This window comes from Astatotilapia calliptera, chromosome 18, assembly GCF_900246225.1.
Source record: "Astatotilapia calliptera chromosome 18, fAstCal1.2, whole genome shotgun sequence".
In the NCBI taxonomy this organism is placed as follows: domain Eukaryota; kingdom Metazoa; phylum Chordata; class Actinopteri; order Cichliformes; family Cichlidae; genus Astatotilapia; species Astatotilapia calliptera.
In genome coordinates this window covers 21,548,176-21,569,552 of record NC_039319.1, presented here as the reverse complement: position 1 = coordinate 21,569,552, position 21,377 = coordinate 21,548,176, and the positions used below count along the sequence as shown (strand labels likewise).

Genomic DNA, 21,377 nt, shown 5'->3' with positions numbered 1-21,377 from the left:
ACACACACACACACACACACACACACACACACACACACACACACACACACACACACACACACATACACACACACACAGACGGGCAGCATCTGCATATCGGTCGGAGCTGAATGAAGCGGATGGTATAAACATCAGTCACCGGCACCGAGAAACTGTCCGAGTGTCCAATTAGGGACAAATAATAATAAATATATGTCTGCAAAGATGAGTGTACAATTCTTCTTCTCCTTCTCCTTCTTGTTCTTGTTCTTGTTCTTATTCTTATTATTATGTTCAATAAAGACATTACAGCTTCACTTTCAATTGCTTCAAATCACTAATTTCATATAAAATTAAGACGCGATCAAAAGTCAAGAAGCTGTGCTCTGATCGGTTCTGTAAATTTATTTACCTGTTAAAATGTTCCCGTCATTTACCTAAACTGTCATTTATTTATTTATTTAATTTTTAATTTGTAAAATCTTGACGAACGATTTGGGAATAAAAATAATCTCGTCATTTTGCGCATCCGTCACTGAGGTGAAAATCCCAATTTGCTGAACTTTGGTGAACAAACGAGCAAGCTCTTCTCTTATTGGTCTGCAACGTTGCGATCCTAACTTTGTGACCTCCTTCACTCGCCCCCTCCACCACCCTAACCGGCCTGTGCCACGTCATTAATCTCTGTCAATCAATACTTCGATCAGGTTTATCACTAAGCGCATAAATGCAAAACCATACAGTCCGTGGGAAAACAAAGTTTATCTGTTAGGAACTCCCGCGTCCATAAACAGATACCAACTGTATTTTACACAAATTTCGTGTCACTGGACCTCACCTGTCCTGACTGTCTGCCACGCGCACACAGGTGAAGGCGCACATGCACGCGCTATCAAATGACAAAGGTTGTTCTGCTCTATGGGGGATTTTTAAATCTTCTGCAAACTATAATCATGCAGACTCAGATAAAACTCGGATATTTTGTTTTTTTGTTTTCAAATTTTTTTGTATTTAGACTCGTTGTGTTTTAAACTCGGACAGGTAGACCGCGAGGAGGACTCTGCTCGTGTCCGCCCAATATTTGAAATACACAGATGCGCGCTCCCAGCTCTCTGGTACGAGGCTCAGCCTGCTCTTAGTGGAAGCGCTGTTGGACCAGAGATGAGATACAGCCCTGGAGAGCTCCTAGCCACATGAACGCCACGACGCCGCTGAGGCGCTCGGTCCCGTGTCTGCTTCAGACAGAACAGAACTCGTCCTCGCCTCACCGGACTGGTCGGATAATTGTTATCAATGGATTGGCATTCTAACGGGTTGGTATTTTTATTGCTCCGGTAGGGCTAGAGGGTAAGAAAGCGTGCGTGTGTTTGAGTGAGAGTGAGAGAGCGGTGAGAGGGAGAGACAGGGGGAGACGGTGGGAGGGTGGGACAAGGGAACATATATGCTTTCAGCCATGGAGCTCACCATGGAGAACCTTCACAGCGTCTCGTCACACTCCCAGGCGGGAGACCTCATGAACTCTCCGCATGCTCGGCCATCGCCGTCCCCCAGCTCTACTCCCCGGAATCTGGTCTCGCACGCTCCCGGCGCGCGGTCGGCCATGGTCTCCGGCATGCCCTCGCTTCTGGAGGGGTCTGGGGGAGACTACCGGACAGACCCGTCCGCGTTGTCCGGACACCTGCACCCGTCCATCAGCATGTGCGAAACCGGGATGAGCCTTAGCAACACATACACAACTCTAACCCCCCTGCAGCATCTACCTCCGATATCCACAGTGGCGGACAAGTTTCACCACCCGCATTCACACCACCATGCTGCCGCCCACCAACGACTCTCGGCCGGGAACGTGAGTGGGAGCTTCACACTGATGCGGGACGACCACCGTGGTCTTACCTCCATGGGCAATCTGTACAGTCACTACTCTAAAGAAATGTCCGTGTCCGGTATGGGCCACGGCTCGCTGTCCCCGCTTTCCAGCGGGCTGGGCTCTCTGCACAACTCCCAGCAGCCGCTCTCAGCCTACGGGCCCAGCGCGCACCTCCCCGCCGACCCCAAGATGCTTTCTCCGGTGTCAGGCTTCGAGACCCACGCATCCATGCTGTCCCGAAGTGACCAAGAGCATCTGGCCAGGAGTTTAGGGGGACATGGCCACGGCATGATCTCCAACATCAGCGGCATGCATCATCACCCGCACGGTCACCTTCACTCGCAAGCAAACGGTGCAGTAATGCTGGGGGACCGGGAGAGACACGGCCATGGACCCAGCCAAGGAGTATCAGGGTCAGGCATTCAGGCCGAGGAGATCAACACTAAGGAGGTGGCACAGAGAATAACAGCAGAGTTGAAGCGCTACTCCATCCCGCAGGCCATATTCGCCCAGAGGATCTTAAGCCGGTCGCAGGGCACCCTCTCGGACCTGCTACGGAACCCCAAACCTTGGAGTAAGCTCAAGTCAGGACGGGAGACCTTCAGAAGGATGTGGAAGTGGCTGCAGGAGCCCGAGTTTCAGCGGATGTCTGCTCTCAGGCTAGCAGGTAATATACAATCCCTTCAGCATTATTGCTTCACATAAAAAGCGTTCAGTCTTCCACCGTCGCCTCTCAAATAAAATAGAAGGATTCAGCACCACGGACAGTTCAGCCAGCAAAGGTGCGCAGAGGCACAGCAGCTTCATCAACGTAATTAGCCATACCCGCAATTCCTTCAACCGGAAGCGAATATGATTTGTGTAAAGACAGCGAACAAATCTATTTGTGTTTCCCTCGGATCTCTAGGAATAGTTACTGTGGGATGCAAAAGTTTGGGCAACCTTGTTAATCGCCGTTATTTTCCTGTATAAATCGTTGGTTGTTACAATAAAAAATGTCAGTTAAATATATCATATAGGAGACACACACAGTGATATTTGAGAAGTGAAATGAAGTTTATTGGATTTACAGAAAGTGTGCAATAATTGTTTAAACAAAATCAGGCAGGTGCATAAATTTGGGCACCACAAAAAAAGAAATGAAATCAATATTTAGTAGATCCGCCTTTTGCAGAAATTACAGCCTCTAAATACTTCCTGTAGGTTCCAATGAGAGTCTGGATTGTGGTTGAAGGTATTTTGGACCATTCCTCTTTACAAAACATCTCTAGTTCATTCAGATTTGATGGCTTCCGAGCATGGACAGCTCTCTTTAACTCACACCACAGATGTTCAATAATATTCAGGTCTGGGGACTGAGATGGCCGTTCCAGAACGTTGTACTTGTTCCTCTGCATGAATGCCTTAGTGGATTTTGAGCAGTGTTTCGGGCCGTTGTCTTGTTGAAAGATCCAGCACGGCGCAGCTTCAGCTTTGTCACTGATTCCTGGACATTGAGTGGAATCCATGTGTCCCTCAACTTTGACAAGATTCCCAGTCCCTGCACTGGCCACACAGCCCCACAGCATGATGGAACCACCATATTTTACTGTAGGTAGCAGGTGTTTTTCTTGGAATGCTGTGTTCTTTTTCCTCCATGCATAACACCCCTTGTTATGCCCAAATAACTCAATTTTAGTTTCATCAGTCCACAGCACCTTATTCCAGAATGAAGCTGGCTTGTCCAAATGTGTTTTAGCAAACCTCAAGCAGCTCTGTTTGTGCTGTGGGCGGAGAAAAGGCTTCCTCTGCATCACTCTCGCATACAGCATCTCCTTGTGTAAAGTGCACCGAATGGTTGAACAGTGACTCCATCTGCTGCAAGATGATGTTGTAGGTCTTTGGTGCTGGTCTGTGGGTTGACTCTGACTCTTCTCACCATTCGTCGCTTCTGTCTGTCTGAGATTTTTGTTCGTCTGCCACTTCGAGCCTTAACTTGAACTGAGCCTGTGGTCTTCCATTTTCTCAATATGTTCCTAACTGTGGAAACAGACAGCTTAAATCTCTGAGACAGCTTTCTGTATCCTTCCCCTAAACAATGATGGTGAACAATCTTTGACTTCAGGTCATTTGAGAGTTGTTTTGAGACCCCCATGTTGCTACTCTTCAGAGAAATTTAAAAGAGGAGGGAAACTTACAATTGACCCCCTTAAATACTCTTTCTCATTATTGGATTCACCTGTGTATGTAGGTCAGGGGTCACTGAGCTTACCGAGCCAATTTGAGTTCCAATAATTAGTTCTAAAGGTTTTGGAATTAATAAAATGACAACAGTGCCCAAATTTATGCACATGCCTGATTTTGTTTAAACAATTATTGCACACTTTCTGTAAATCCAATAAGCTTCATTTCACTTCTCAAATATCACTGTGTGTGTCTCCTATATGATATTTTTAACTGACATTTTTTATTGTAACAACCAACGATTTATACAGGAAAATAATGACTATTAACAAGGTTACCCAAACCTTTGCATCCCACTATATCGCCTGATAGCGACTACTTGGAGCACATTTGCGTCCACCACACTTGCTGTTGTAAACTAAATTTGCAGGCCTGTAGTTTTTGATCTACACACAGCAAATCGCAATTGATTCACAATAAAACCTCGAAATAGTTGTCCTCCCAAGACGCCTGTTTTACGAGCTTGTGTTTGTGCGTGCGCACGCGCGCGCGCTTCGGTGGGGCCAACCAGTTGCGCGCGAGAATAGCGGGGTGACCCCAGGCTGCCTGATCAATACGCCAGTTCCCACTCTCCCTTTTAAATGTGGCACACCGATCGATGCCCGTATCGGAGCTGAAAGACGCAATAACCGCAAGATCTCTCCCGCTTTTCATTTAGTGCCATGTAGCACGAGCTTTACATTTAGAACAGGGGCAGGTATGATACAGGGTTCGCTTTTAAAATTTTTTTAACTCAGGACAGCAAAATGAAACTGTGATTTTCAGTGTTTTAAAACTTCAAACTTTGAATCACTAACACTCCAACCCGGTGTCCATTCAGAAAATTAAACATGTAGACCTAAATATTTATTTTAAAAAATGAAATATGTGAAAAATACTACTGCAGCCCATAGATGTGATCACCAGATCTATTTCAAAGCAACCTTGAGCTGCACAAACTGTTCTGATGAAATATTGATTGTAAACTGGGGCGGGGATTGATAACGTGGACAAGTACAAACAAGAAAATGTAGAGAATATAGAGTTTGTGAAGCTGAAAGCCACAAAAACTAACAAAACAAATAGGAAATGTTTCCCTTTCCCCCCTTTAAAATGACATATTTGTTATGAGATGGTGCTACTGAAAGGAATAGCTGTCCAAACCAATAAGATTTCACTGTATCAGTGAAATGCCAAGATAATGCAATCCAATAAAAATGGGCACAATAGATAGATAGATAGATAGATAGATAGATAGATAGATAGATAGATAGATAGATAGATAGATAGATAGATAGATAGATAGATAGATAGATAGATAGATAGATAGATAGATAGATGAGGATTAGAAGCTGAGGCTTTGAGTGTCATTAATAGTGTTGCTCTGTCCTTTCAGTGTTTGCCTGGCTTTGCACATAGGAGATCAATAAGGCCGTTTCCCCTTCCCAACCCCCTTCTCTCCCACTCCCTGGTGCTCTCCTTCTGTGTTTCTCTCTCTCCTCTCTTCTTCTCTGCAGCACATGACAATAATATCACTAATCTTTCAGTGGTTAACCTGGCAACAGGCAGACGGGCAGGTTGTTTGGCTCGAGGAGCTCGGCGCCACAGAACAAAACAAAACAAAAAACAAAACGCTCAGTGGAGGAAAGGATAAATGAGAGCTAGTCAAACAATGCACTGAGCCATTTTCTATCATCTTACCTCTTACCAGAGCCATCTCTTAATGCCCATCAAACTTACTCGTGCCATGAGAGATTAATGTCGGTATTCTGTTTCTCATATTTTCTGAGGAATCCAAATGGGAAAAACTGGAATGGACAAAACTTCAGTCAACTTGGTTTAAGTGCAGAAGCAAGAAAAGCAAAACTGACATGTGGAAAAAAGGGCTGCAGGAGCTGGGAGATGCCATTGATTGAGTAAGGGCAGGCAGGTTTGGGCTTTGTGTGAACAGCCAGATAGAGGCAGGGTAGTGAAAGGATCAATACCGACCTTAATAATTGATAAGTTTAAGAGAGACGGAGGCGAGATGGGGAAGAAAGAGAGAGGCAGACAGCGGTTGTGTTAGCACTTGTAACAGCATCTTCTAGGTAAGCAAAGTCAAATCTGTGGTTAACAGCTGAGGACCACACAGAAGTCTTCCTGCCTAAACCCCACAGCACAGGGTGTGTAAGTGGTTTTCAAAAATGCTGTTTACACCCTAAACATCCTGTGAAACATCAATAGCACAGTTCTGACACCAACAAGGATGCTGTAGACTCCCACTGCTGAGAACTCGAATCAGATATTTATGAAGCTAGAAAAGAAACACGACTGTAGATTTGTAACAAGTGAAATCAGGGCTTGAAGGCTGATATCTAAAGACAAACACAAAGAGATCACAGCCTAGGAGGGTCTTACAGTAGACAAAGGGCACCAGAGCATCCAGCTGCCTGCCGAGACAGAGTAAGTGCTTTCTGTTTAAGTCAGCGAATCCTCAAAGCAATCCAAGGTTGTGATGTCATTTGATTTTAAAGGTTGCTATGCTTTATGGGGTTTGTAATGCATCTTTATGGAAGGCCTGCAAGCACATTTCATTGAGTGCGTGTGCACACATGCATGCGCGTATGTCTGTGCAAATGCTTCCACATGCACACGTGTGTGTGTGTAAGACTGGGTTATAGAGTGCGTCTGCACTATACATTGTTCAGGCTTATCTGACTCGCTCTGAATCGGTATTGATTTCCTCTCTTCTGCTCTCTTCGGCTCTCTCATATTCTCTCTCTCTCTCTCTCCTTCCCTCTATGCCTCCCCCCTTCCTTCTCTTCTGGCTCTGTACCAGCAGAGCAGAGCAGAGTCTTTGCCTCCCAGCCTTAATTCATCCCTGCTCTCTCTGTAACAGACAGAACTCATTTTGAATAGCCATTCCTGGCACAGTGGTGTCAAATATTTTGACACACTGTATGACTGCAGCTTAATGTGCTGCGACTTAGATTGGCAATACAGTACAACACAAAAAGAAGCTCTATATAGCTTCATAAACATTTAAAACAACCTCTAGCCAAATATTTTAATTCGCATACAAGTAATAAAAATGAGCTGGTTGCAGAATACATAGAAAAAAGATGTGTGGTAATAAGAAGGTGATGCATTTTGTTTAAGAACTGATGCCCATAAGGAGGATATGTGGTTGAAATATATCAAATTTACCTTCTTTAGAGTAGAAATCAGGACTTGTGTTAAATAATAAACACATAAATAAACATCTGTTAGTAGTTTCTTAATTATCCATTTGCAGCACCTTGTTTTGTTAAACCTTATGTTGCTCATGGCAGTTTGTAAAAGGCCTGGTGGTGCTGAAAGGACAGCTCCTTCTAATCCCTCACAGCAGCATTTCGGTGTTAAAGGTGCAAACACCCAACCAATAAAACTGCATTAGTCAGGACTGAATTACAGCTTTTCAGCTCCGACCTTTTAATCTTTTTAAGCTCTTTCTTAAAAGTTATCACAAATTAAACTGACTTGACTTTAGAGTCCCTGCAGATGTTCTGTGTGTCAGAGAGCGTTTGTCTCGGAGATATGTGTAAGCCAGAACTCATTTTATCGTTATCTAGAATTTCCCTTTAATTTGAGCAGAAAATTTGTTCATTAAGCCAAACGGCCGGGAAGAGAAATAGTCCTTGTTTATAGGGACCAGATAATAATATCATTCATAAGTTACAGTACACGAGGTATTTTTAAGTGCTTGAAAAATATTTTTTGGTTAGTTTGTGTTTGTGTTCGATATTATTGCATGTTTGTTACAGACGGGACACTGCTTACTAAATCAGAGGCATGTTGTGCAGTTTTTTTTCTTTGTTTTTATTACATCAAAGGCTGAGATTATATTAAACTTTCGCGATAATAACTTAAAAAAAACACACAGGAAAAAAGAAACAGAGAGATCACTTTGAAGGCCCAATATTTAAAGCTTGAATATAAAGTTTACAAATGAATCAGTCATCATCGAAGAAATAAAGTTCTACTAGATTAAACAACGGCTTGATTGTAAGTCTTTCTAAGTGTTTCGGGAACATTTCCCAGCGGCTTCTTTGTAGCTTAGTTTACAAAGATTTATTCGTTTTGTTCTCCTTTATTCGCCGTGTTCAGGGTCTCAAAAAACTGTCGAAATATTTGATTGAGGCTTGTGCTCCGTGGAGAGAATGCTGCGTTTAGTTTTTACGTTTTTAAAATAAAAACACAAATCTTAGAAAAACGAAGAGGCGCAAAACTTGGTTTACAGGGCTTACATGACTTTTATGGACTACGAGACAGGATCTAATACTCTGTAAAGCTGCCGATCACTAGTCTCAACAGGACAACACGGGCTTTAGTTGAGAAATAAACGACAGCTTTCAAATAAGCCAATCCTAATCAATCGAGGGTAGCCCGTTTTAAAGGACGAAGAGGCGGTTTGGTTTCAGCCTTGCGCAGTGTTGTGGTGGGAGCAGGGGTCATTCGGGCGCTTTACTTCCCTGCAATGCAATGAATAGGCCTATAGGTTGATCAATATAATCAATAACCGTACATCTGAGGAGGTGTGACAGAGAGTGATTGACACCAAACTGTTTCTCGCCTGCAGTAGTCCGTCCAGGGCGGGAGAGGGCCCGTCTCACCGCACACAAAGCCCGATCTCATCCGTCCGTCCAGGCGTCGACTAGCAGCAGCACGGTGCGGTTAGTTCACCGTCTGCCCCTCACGCCCCACCTGCACACACACACACACACACACACACACACACACACACACACACACACACACACACACACACACACACACACACACACACACACACACACACACAGAGGTAAGACACATAATACTCTCCTGTAACATTAAACGAGTTGCCTTGTGCATTTTCATTTTCCCAAATCAAAGGAAACACAGGCCAGAGATGATCTTTTAATTGTAACTCACGTCCACTTATTGGCTTTCATCTCTCGAGGCTTGAGGACATAAAGCTGATGAGATCGAAGGATCTCATGTTTCCTCCTGTACACTAAACATTTCAATGCACACCAGCTAGAGAGTCTTCACACGAAAACTCTATTCGTTTCCTGGTATAAACAAACAAACAAACAAACAAACAAAACAAAACAACACCAAATATCTCTAATCGACTGCTTTCACACACGACTACCTAAAATGTGTTTTACCTCTTGTTGTTTCCAATTGACCTTTACTGTGCAGAGTTTTTGGCAAAAAAAGTTTCCAGATGCATGCCTTAAATCTCATTTTAACACAGGATCAGGAACTACGGGAGCCAGTCACGAGTGGTGTGCGTGACAGGTGTGGGACCTCTAAAGTCAAGCAGTTAAAGTTTAGAAACAAAACAGAATGAGTGTATATCAGTCCAATCAATTTTAATCGGATAATTGGCGATTTATTTATGTTATTCTAAGCAGAGTGTTGAAACGTGTAGGTTCGCGCATGTGTGCACACTTACTGCCCACTTGCGCACATTCACACACACTGAAAGGGAAAGCAGAGACAGCAGCCACCGGCAGCCACAGTCATAAAGCCGAGGTGCTCTTAAACGAGGCACAAGTGCAGCTTAACACACCGAACGGCCAGCGAGTTCATCTCTGGATCAGTAAGCGGTTGAGATTAAACAAAGTGGCGGTTGCCCTGATACCTTTGGCACCGCTGACACCAGGGACATGTGAAGGAGATGACATGCGCAACTGCCACTTGAGACTGCTTGTCTCTTCAGAAAAGCCCATTTAGTAATGAGACACACTAAAGATAACCAATAACAGTTTGGTTCTTGTCTCAAGAGAGGTCGCTTTAATGAGTAGCCCCCACTTTTCCTTCCCTGTGGCCCTGTGTTTCTTACCGCGGCGAGGGACGTTCAAGGAGTCTCATTTGAAATTGATTGATTATCTGAGATATGCACTGACCATTGCGGGCCCAGGCCTAGTGCTAACTCCTCGGCAGATGTGTTTTGCAGGCACTGCACACAGGCCTCTGTGCTGCAGAGCAGCATCTGAGCTGATGGAGGAGACCCAGAGTGGTGTTGGCATTGTAAAATGGCCGGTAGCACAAGTTGTTCGAAAACAGGCATTACATATTAAATTATCACTATATTAGCACTAGCATTCAGTCATTACATTAGGGAGTATTGAGTTTGGTTTGAGACAGCACTTAGAGAGCCTTCAGGAGATTCTGGCATGGCTGGGCCTGAACCAATTGAATAAACGTTCCATGAAATGGTTCTGAAGTGCGGATCAATCAATATGGGGGCTATCAATCCGGGGGCAAATTAAAACAATTGAGAAAAACAACAAGAGGAAAAGAGTTGAGGAAGTCGAGAGGAGGGATGGAGGATACAATGCAGGGACGAGCACATAACCTACATTCAGCTGAGGAAAAATATCTTGGTAATTGTGCTTTGCTTGCAGTAACAAAGCGTGAACAATGACCATTCGCACACGTGCACGCGCGCATGCATGCATACACATGTGCACATTTATATTGATCCCCACCTCACAGTCAAATCAGTTTACTGCTGTTGTCTAAACCTGCTGTAAAGTCATCAATCATTTGCATACACCACCACCTCCACACTGCAGCCAGTCTTATTTATCTTCTGCCCCCACCCCCACCTTTCCTTCTTCTCATTCTTTCCCTGCACACACACACACACACACACACACACACACACACACACACACACACACACACACACTGACAATCATCCAGCACTGGCACTGGTGTAGATATCAGTGATCATTCCTTGGCGCTTTTTAAGGTACATCCCCAAACTCAATCTCGTGCACGCGCACACACTTTATATGGCCTAAAAACTATGTAATCAGTGACCTATCTGAGACCCCCCCCCCCCCCCCCAATTCAAAAGCACCCAGACTGGATGACTGCCACATTTTCTTTGTTCTTCCAAAGATTAACAATTTCTTCTCATCTGTCTGTCACAAGGCGCGTTCGCGAGCTACAATCCCCAGCCCGAGCGCGCGTCCCCCCAATACACACACACACACGCGCGTGCGCACATACACACCACCGAGTTCTCGCGGATCGATAGGGATCGATCGGGTGGGGAAGGGAGCCCTGATTACTGGACCACGTGTTCGGGAGAAAACCGCGGAAAATCGATCATTGCAGCTTTTTAGGGCAGCAGAACAGAACAGACTCCCTCCAGTCTCCACAGCCAGAGCCGAGCCTACTGACGGTGCATCCAGGCACGGCAGACCGCTTCTTTGTCAGCATTTCACATCTCCACCAGTTTCAGCAAGGCACACACACATCTACGATCACACTACTCTATTCACCATAACCGCGTTATTTCTCGATTAGTCACAAATCAAGCCAAATTGTTTACATACATAAATACTTCAAATCCGCATGCAGGTGAGTTATAACTCAGGCCTGCACAGGTTTTAGACATATTTCCTCTCCTCCTCTCCTCGGAGCCTGACGGTTTATCTCATGTCACCACACATTTGAAATAAACGTCTAGAGATACTTCAATGAGCAAGATGTTTACTCCTCTGAGTCTTACTGTTCATGTTATGTTCTGCTGCAGCAGCAGGTAGTAACCAACGAGAATATGTAGTGTAGCATTCAGGAACAGTAAGAGATCTGAGTGCTCATTTTCAGTCCTGTTATTAATATAAATGGTGCAAGAAAACCCCCGCTTAATTAACCAAGTCTCAAATTTGACTTGAACAGGGAAAAACACGGCACAGCTTAAAGATAAGGCCGCTGTTAACAAGTTTCACCCTGGCTAAATTTGTGATTTAAATGGACAAAACTAGACCCATCAATCTCAACACTTAGAGCGTGTTTGGCAACCTAAATAGCAATAATATTGGATTTTAAATGCGGAACATTAGTTTGGAAATCTACAAAAACTCTGTCATTGATATCAGGATAACCCCACCTGAAACAGAAACATGTGAGGTTTAGATATTATTTTAATATAGTTTAATATCTTCTCACTCAGAAGGCAGCCCGTAGTATAGACTCAATCACATTTTAAACATTTAAATTCGATCTGCTCCTCTCCTTATGTCTTCCTGCTTCTCATTCTTTCTTTTGTAGCTTGCGCATGCTCCTGTTTCACACACACAGAGTAATCTGTTCCCATAATGTGCCCTTTTCAAATAGCCAATTAGGGATCGTGATACAGGCCTAAACACATTCCGCTTAAGCATCAGGACTTCATCATCACACTGAAACATGATCATAAATAACCACTTTTAAACTTTTTGGTTCTACACTCTGCTTTTTGTTGCTATTTTTTTTGGAAATTTTTGTTCCCTGAGTATTATGTTAAATGTATAAATTATCTGTATCATATGTATTTTGTGCTCCACTATATGTGACACATATATAACATGTTATTCTTCTCTCCCTTCCTCCCTTTATCCGTCTCCTTCTTCTCTCCAGCATGTAAACGCAAGGAGGAGGACCGAGGACGGGAGCGGAACCAGGTGCCAAAGAAGCAGCGACTGGTCTTCACCGACCTGCAGCGTCGCACCTTGGTAGCCATCTTCAGAGAGAACCGCCGGCCCTCCAAGGAGATGCAGCTCACCATCTCCCAGCAGCTGGGCCTGGAGCTCTCCACCGTCTCCAACTTCTTCATGAACTCACGCCGCCGATGTCCAGAGCGCTGGGACGCAGAGGATCACAGTCTCGGGGCGCACGGCCACGTGCACACATCCCACGGAAACAGCAGCAGCAGCAACAACAACAACAACAACAACAACGGCGCCTCACCAATCCAACCCGGTACCTCCTCTGCTGTTTCCTTCTCCAAGGCCTGACGTCTGCAGGACGGATGTAGAGAGAATGGAGGGTTCCTTTCCGCTAAGACTCTCCGTCACTGCAGAGCTACCGAGCGCTGTGGCTTCAGACCACTCAACTGATCCATTTGTTCAGAGTACCGAGGACTCTGTGCAGATGGATCAGACCTTCTCGGTGTTATCTTTTGACCCGAATGCCACTCTTAGGGGCTAACATGCATTTTCAAAATGTGACTCTTGAAACCAAAGATCCAACAACCACATGTAGCCGTCAGGAAAAAAAAATCATCCTGAAAAACCAAAGAGCATCCATTTATACTAACCGCGCTGTGGGTGTGCGTGGAAACATGGAAAAGAGAGAAAGAGAGAGAGGGTTTTGCGTCAGGAAACAAGTAGCTTTAAAGACAGCCGGCCTGGAGAGGTCTTCACAAATAATCATGCAGCAGGTGTATCTGTAGGCCTGCGATCAGCTACACCCGCGTTTCAGTGCCACGCTGAGACTGATTGAGAGATGCGTTTATGTGTGACGTATATGTGAAACGATCTCCGCAGGTCGTCCGCTACCTGTGCGTAACGTTCACATCGCCCACAGTGGTGGTGTATTATTATTATTATGATTATTATTATGACTATTCCTCTGCAGCCACTCAGCCCGCTGCACGTCGGAGTAACAGCGCCATCTGCTGCCCAGTCTAACCACACGCCAACCTGTTCTCAGCGCGCTGGCGTTGCTCCTCACACAGCTGCAGATTGAACACCCAGAGAACCAAACAGGAGGAGAAATGGTTCAAACACACTCATCCAAACATCCAATGACACACATGCTGAATGTTTGCTTCTTTATATACACTGAGTGGCTGCACGGCCACAGACTGCATAGTCACTTGAAAGGTTATTTTCAGGTTACAAAAAGAAGAACAATCAAACAGGGATGACATGCCACACATAAAAAAAAAGCTGTTGTCCTCGAGTGAAGGGAGTGAGGGAAGGTGGGTGCATTCTGTTCTAGCGGCCAAACACAGAGGTCAAATGTCACAATATAGGATCCTGAGTGCCAATGATGTTTGCCTCTTTATGATAATCAGAGAACAGACGCAGCCCACTTAGTCCCCCCTCCCCCACCCCCAGTGTGCCCTGCAGTGTCTGGTCTGTGTCATTACACACCTACAAATTGTGAGCACTATACGGCATGTTTGCCTATTTCATACCTCAGAAAAAAAAATTAAAAAAAGACAAGAAAAGAAAAACATTGATGTGATCCACATGAAACACAATGGAAATGTCTGTAAATAATCTTTAATTTCATCTCTCGTTCTCTCTGTCTTATCTATTCTCAATTGATCTACTCTCTTGATATGTGTCTTTCTTTCATTTTCTTTTCCCCCTCCCCAACTAATTGATGCGGGTAATAATAGTACCATAGACACATGGTTTCTTTCTCGTGACTATTGTGCTATGTCGTGCTGAAACAATATATAAAGAAGCACCTTGTTGACAAAATGTAAGAACTTAAAAAAAAAAAAGAAACAGAATCAAAACAGACAAATCATCATGTCATGGACTGATCCTATGCACAGACGAGGAAGGGATACCAAACAGAGACAAACTGTGCATATTTGTGAATACCTGTTTGATGGAACAAACGGACTGCGTGGATGTGAAGGACCTCTTCCTTGATCTTTAAACTTTGACCTCTTTGAAATGGACAGTCACGGCATTCCTCTGCTGATTGTTTTCTTTTGTCACCATATGAATTGCCAGATTTTTTTGTGTCTTTTTATAACATTTTTTTCTGTGTGTGTATGTGTGTGTGTGTGGGCAAAGCCACTTGTTGTGTAGCATCTTCTAGCGGGAGATAATCATATAAGGGAGGAGACACAGACAGGAGGAGGAAGGGTGAAGCAGGGGAGGCGGGAGCATCAGAGGCCCGTCATGAGACTGGAAGGTAGCAAGGGACATTCCTCCATAAACCCATAAACTGGGAGGTGTAGTGCACGGAAACAGGTTGTTGTTATTTGGGAATGACTTTGGAGTCTAGACGGAGGAAAACTGCATTTTTAAAAAAAAAAGTTAAAACCCAAAGCAGAGTGTTAGTGAGGGAAATATGTGTGTGTGTGGCTACCTCACAGAAAATAACCAGACAGTGACCCAGCCGTAAATACCAAAGATAATCCACACCTGCTGTGTTCACACTGGACCTGGGATGTACACACACACACACACACACACACACACACACACACACACACACACACACGCAGAGTTGCAGACAGATGCAGATTTGGATGCACGCACTTCCACGGAGCAGTCGTGCTACATAGCAAACACAGCCTGTTTGTTATGTGGGAAGAGTTGAGTGCCTTTTTCCTTCAACCAGGGGATGGACTGCTCTGATCACACACAAATATGCACACACATGTTTAAATGAGGGGGAGTAGGGGGGACACACTGGGTGAAGGGGGTGCAGCACTGGAGGGGTCCTTGTGATCTTAAAGGGCCACTTTTTCGGACTCTCGGCACTTCTTTTCACACGGTGAGGGGAAACCATCGCTTGCCATTCCGTTTTTTTTTTACACACCGACGAGATCGTATCATCTCACCAAGTCCTCTTTTCACGATACACACACGCACACACACTCCTCCCAGAGATATTTTTGTGTCATTTGTAATCCGAGAGTCGGCGTGTGTGTGTGTGTGTGTGTATTTAGCTGTTTACAAAGCCCTTCACTCCTGCTCTTTCCTGTCTCTCGATGGCCACCATTTCAATTTAACTGGTCTGAAAACAGAAAAAAAAAAACAGAAACCAAAAAAATATATATAAAAGAAACCTTCCATCTGCTGTCGACACATGATGCACATTGGTGATCCTCCCCCGCTCCCCCCTCTTCGCTGGTCCCTCTTTCCAGGGTAGCATTACAACAAGGCAGGCATGTGTAGACAGTTCATCTTGATATACCTCAAATCTTGACTGTAAAATTTAATGTAGTGAAACAATAAGGACAATGTTTAGCAATGAGCGTGACATTAAAGTCACAACAAAATGATTGTTTGGGGGGTTTTATTTATAATTTCTATGAAACAAAGTGTGGAGCTTAAACTGGTTTTTGGTTTGACAGCTTTCCAGTTTTTTATTTGTTTCTTTTAAATTGTGTGCAGATTTGAACCGAGTCCTTTTTTTAGACTGAAAGAAGGGGCATGACATGGGTGTAGAAAAGTGCATAAGGGATAAATAAAGAGGCAATGACACAATACACATGCAGCAAAAGAAAAGAAGAAATCAACAAATAACAACACATCAAAGACAGAATGATTTCTGTTTTGCATCATTTTCTTTTTGTTCGTTTGTGTTTGAAAATTGTTTCCTATGTGTGTTGAAGTGATTCACATATTAAAACAAAAAGAACGAACCAAAGCACCTCTGTCATTTAGGAGTGGGACGAGCGATTCTTTTTATGCATGGATCCTATATTAGTGTATATAACCTGCGGGATGATCTGTTCCTCCACAGGTGGAGGTAAGGGGGAGAAACTGGGGGGGGAACAAACGAAAGACAAACAAACAAAAAAAGCTGGGTTTTGGTTTTCAAGTACATTCTTTTACCCTTGTGTGTTTTATGTGCTGTTTGTGTATTTGTATAAAATATGTATATTTGTATGTCTTTGAGATTCATTACTGTGTGTTTCCCCCTGTTGTTGTAACCTTTCCCTTTGTGTCCAGTAGTCCCTGCACTTCCATCTCTATATATCTTCGTTTCATACCACAGCCGCGAGTGTGAGTGTGGAGTTTCTCTGCTTTATTTTTCTGCATTTAATCTAAATTTGATCACCCTGGCTGTTTGTCTGCTTTAGGAAACAGTCGAAGCTGAAACAAACGGACAGCCAGGCAGCTGAAATACGCTTCCTTCCAGTGTTTTAAAATGGCGTCATTTGCTTTTTCCTTCAGTCAGACCTTAGAGATCTTGAAGCCCCAGTGTCGATGTTCTCTCCCTCTTCCCTTACCAATCAATCAATCAGAGCCAAGTGTCTTTGTGATGGTAGAGACAATCAATTTCAAATAGAACGGAGACAAAAAAAAAAGAGGAAAGATGAAGGGAGAGAGAAAGAGAGCGATGGAGGAGGGCAGAGAAACTGACTGCACAAGAGAGATGGGAGCAGAGGGGGAGTGATACTTTCATTCCTTGTGTGTGTGTGTGTGTGCATGATCACCTTTAACCTCTGCAGAGTGACCTTTACGGTGGGGGTCGAGGCACCTTGGACCCTCCCCCGGCAATGAGGGAGCTAGTGGTGGGGATCTGACTTGTTAAGTGGACATCTAATCGAAGATGTTGATCAAATGCCTGCACACATGTGCACAGATGCATGCGACCATCAAGCAGAGAGCCTTTCCTCTGATCCTGATCTCAGTGATACAGTAAGGGTGGTGTCAGTCATGTGGGTCTGCCTTCAGTTTTTGGAGGAAGAATCAAGTAATAACTCGAGCAAATAATACACAAGGTGAAAACCAGTGTTGGTAAATTGTGTGTTTTGACGAAAACAAATAAAGAACGAAGCAATTGGATGACTGATTTTCTACTTTTGTGTGATGCTTTTTACTATCTACTGTGGTACTCTGCTGCCACCTGGTGGCTCAAGAATGGTCGTGTTTGTTAGAAAATGTTTGATCAGAAACCAGGAGGGTCCTCAATTTACAGCTTCTCTCTACTCAGGTCAAATATCTCTAAATTCTTATTCTCCAGAGTTCAACCATCACCCCCTTTGTTTATTTATTTTTTACACTTATAGTAAATAAGGATTTAAATGTAAACAGGTAAGTTTAAAAAGTGCCCACAAAAACTGGAGATGGAGCTGGAGATGGCAGAGTTGGGAGCGATGGAGAAGATTAGAAATGAGTATATCAGAAGGTTTGGGGACAAAATTAGAGGCAAGGCTGAGATGGTTTGAACATGTGCAGAAGAAGGATAGTGGATATACTGGACAAAGGATGTTCAGTGTGGAGCTGCTAGGCAGGAGGACAAGAGGAAGACCTCAGAGGAAGTCCATGGATGTAGTGAAAAAGGACATTAGAGGAAGATGATTGTCTCTGGCGACCCCTAAAGGCAGCAGCTGGAGGAAGAAGAGGAAGAACTCCCTGACTTTGTTGTATTGATTTTCTAAATTAATTTAAACATGCTGACATCTAAAATATTTAAACTTGTATAAAGTCCAAGATAAATATTATAAGATAAATATTTAAAAAAAATTAAAGCTAACAGTGCATATATAGAATAAGGGTTTGTTTCCATCCGTGCTCAGTTTCAGGTCTCCAGAAGTTGAGTCATCCATCCTTAAAATAAACTACCCGATGATGATATCACATCAAAGCTAAGATTTGCTTCACTGCACATGATTCAAAATTGAGTTTTTCTTGTGGAAAATCTAGACTGAGCCCATCCAAATAAGTAAATGTACATAAATAAAAAAAAAAACAAAAAACAGAAGGTGATGTTTTTCTGAATCTTTGTCAATGATGGGAATAACGGCCTTACAAGTAACTGAGTTACAAGTTACTAATGGCGTTACTTTTTTCAGTAACGAGTAATCTAACTAATTACTATTCCTATCGTTACAACGGCGTTACTAACAAGAAAATGCGGTGTGGTCTATGGGGCGCCGTTTGTAAACTGAAACATGCCGAAATTAACAGCAACATTTTTCCACATTTAGCTCTAAATCTTACAAAAACATGTTTTTTCGAGTCATTTTTTTACAACATTTAGTAAAATATTTGTAACTTTTCATATTTAAAACAGGATTTTAAATGTTAAATCTAAATGCTAAATGTTAAATCTAAATGTTAAATGTTAAATCTAAATGCTAAATGTTAAATGTAAATATTATATTTAAATGTAAATGTTAAATGTTAAATGTAAATATTATATTTAAATGTAAATGTTAAATGTAAATATTATATATAAATCTAAATGTTAAATGTTAAATCTAAATGTTATATATAAATCTAAATGTTAAATGTTAAATCTAAATATTATATATAAATCTAAATGTTAAATGTTAAATCTAAATATTATATATAAATCTAAATGTTAAATGTTAAATCTAAATGTTAAATGTTAAATCTAAATGTTATATATAAATCTAAATGTTAAATGTTAAATCTAAATGTTATATATAAATCTAAATGTTAAATGTTAAATCTAAATGTTACGGGAAACTAAATATTTAGCTAATATGCAAATTTATTGTACGGGTCAACGGAAATACCAAAATAAAAGCTTCAAGAAAACCTCCCGCGCTAAAGTGTGCCGGTCGCGGTCAGGTTCTGTGTTTGCGCTCCTCTTACGGTCACTTTTGACTGCCATGAGCTGCTTCGACTATTCCCTACCAGCATGTCCATGCTTGTATATAGCTCTTGTAAATCGCTGTCATTTAATGGGACAAACCTACTTTCAGAGTTTGACAAGGAGGGTATGGAGACCTCTGCTGTAGAAAGTTCTGGGTTGTGACGATGAGACACATGAGTTCCGCAGGCAAAAAGCTGGATGGGAGTTCTATTACCTTCAGTGGAAACAGAGTGATTGTTATATCCAGCTTTGAATTCCTTCAAAGTGCGGTTGATTCGTGGTAGAAACACATAATGAAGGCAAAATAGGTCTGTTGCATTTTCTAAGTCTAGGATACCAAGTGATTCCAATTCATAAAATATAGGTGCATAAATGTGGCTACAGTTGTTGTTTAAGTCTCGGTTGAAACGCTCAATCCTCTGGTTGTGCACAGAACTTCCCATTAAGACAGAGCTTTCACCCCTGCTTGCTCGCATGTCCTCCCAAATCTGAGTATTCTCTCCTCCGTGATCAGTCCTGATATGCAGGGGTCTGCCAAATTGTCCAACAGCTGCAGTAAAGAGGGCTTTCACAGTCTCAGCTCGATTATTGCTGGAGCACTGAAGAAACAACATCCTGCTGTATCCATCTATTGCACCATGAACAACAAACTTCCAACGAATCAGTTTGTGATTTCCATCTATGTGCCATATGAAATTTGGATGAGGCACAGAATATACTCGCCGAGCAACTGCAGTTCTTCTCCTGGATAGAACACCAGCCGAGTCCACCCTCCGCAGTGACTTTCTTACGCGCCATCTTTGAACCACTATGTTTTTGGAACGCAGATGACCCATCAGCATCACTTCTCCAACATTTGGATGTTCAGTTTTTATTTGGGACACTATCTGATCTAACTCATGGTCACTGATTACATTGAATTTTGACTCTGAGATATTATAGTCTTGCAGTAACTTATACAGAGTGGGCCTGGAGATGGAAAGGATAGATGCAGCTTCAGTAAAAGATGTTTTCAGGGAAAGAACATTTTCCAATTCCTCTTTGGAAATCTGAAGCCTTCCTTGGTAACCATCCTAGAACACGGCACAGAAAATCTCAATGAGCACAATTCTATAACAAAAGATGGGTAATTTGAGGCAATTGTACTGTGACAGATTAGCTAGAGTAATATTTTATCAATAGTTTTAAAATATGAAAGTGAGCAATCAAAAGACACTTCACAGCAAAAACAGTAATAAAATATGACGTAAAACTTGTGAATGTTGTTGGTGGTGATGTGACACTGCTAGTGATGGACCCCTAAGAAGATGAAATGTATGTAGAATCAGAATCATTACTTTGACAGGATTTAATTTAAGGTGACATATTACACCAAAGAAAAAACAAAAATTAGTCAGCTAAATGATATGTGTAAGAAGGCCTACCGAGCAGTATGGTATCCCAGTGGAGATGGCAGGTCTACTTGGTCCAGGTGCATTGCTGGATTCCTAAGGAAACATTTACATCAAGAACGACTGTTACCTACCTACCAAATAAATAAATAGAGTTGTATGATGTTCGATCTCTGTCTGCCGCCTACCAAATGAAATAATTGAGGACTAGCTAAGTAATTTAGCTTTGCTAGTTTTGCTAACACTGCTATCAACCCGTCCAAAATGCTATACAATAAACTTACCAAGTGCTGCGGCGTTTGTGAGGTCGAGGGTGCATTACCGCTGAATCGTTGGATGGCCGACAAAACGGCTCTTCCAATGTTTTCAGCTAAATCGCTGGACATGCTGGTAGGGAATAGTCGAAGCAGCTCATGGCAGTCAAAAGTGACCGTAAGAGGAGCGCAAACACAGAACCTGACCGCGACCGGCACACTTTAGCGCGGGAGGTTTTCTTGAAGCTTTTATTTTGGTATTTCCGTTGACCCGTACAATAAATTTGCATATTAGCTAAATATTTAGTTTCCCGTAACATTTAGATTTAACATTTAACATTTAGATTTATATATAACATTTAGATTTAACATTTAACATTTAGATTTATATATAACATTTAGATTTAACATTTAACATTTAGATTTATATATAACATTTAGATTTAACATTTAACATTTAGATTTATATATAACATTTAGATTTAACATTTAACATTTAGATTTATATATAACATTTAGATTTAACATTTAACATTTAGATTTATATATAACATTTACATTTAACAT

The 21,377-nt window shown here is 42.5% G+C and overlaps 2 protein-coding genes across 3 annotated transcripts; one reads left to right on the top strand and one right to left on the bottom strand.

Moving 5' to 3' along the window:
* Positions 1-1,426: 1,426 nt before the first annotated feature.
* onecut3b (one cut homeobox 3b) lies at positions 1,427-14,059 on the top strand. 2 transcript variants are annotated; one of them, XM_026150736.1, is made up of 3 exons: positions 1,427-2,513; positions 8,646-8,734; positions 12,473-12,625. In XM_026150736.1, the coding sequence occupies exons 1-3, from the start codon at positions 1,433-1,435 to the stop codon at positions 12,569-12,571; spliced, it is 1,269 nt and encodes a 422-aa protein (XP_026006521.1). In that variant the 5' UTR covers positions 1,427-1,432; the 3' UTR covers positions 12,572-12,625. The 2 variants fall into 2 exon arrangements, with proteins under 2 accessions (XP_026006521.1, XP_026006520.1); XM_026150735.1 differs by lacking the exon at positions 8,646-8,734 and having other exon boundaries at positions 12,473-14,059.
* A 5,057-nt stretch (positions 14,060-19,116) lies between these two features.
* LOC113010802 (uncharacterized) lies at positions 19,117-21,094 on the bottom strand. Its single transcript, XM_026150014.1, has 3 exons — positions 20,841-21,094; positions 20,590-20,652; positions 19,117-20,238 (listed from the first exon to the last, which is right to left on the bottom strand). Exons 1-3 carry the CDS (start codon positions 20,940-20,942, stop codon positions 19,117-19,119), a joined length of 1,287 nt encoding a protein of 428 aa, XP_026005799.1. The 5' UTR covers positions 20,943-21,094.
* Positions 21,095-21,377: the final 283 nt, after the last annotated feature.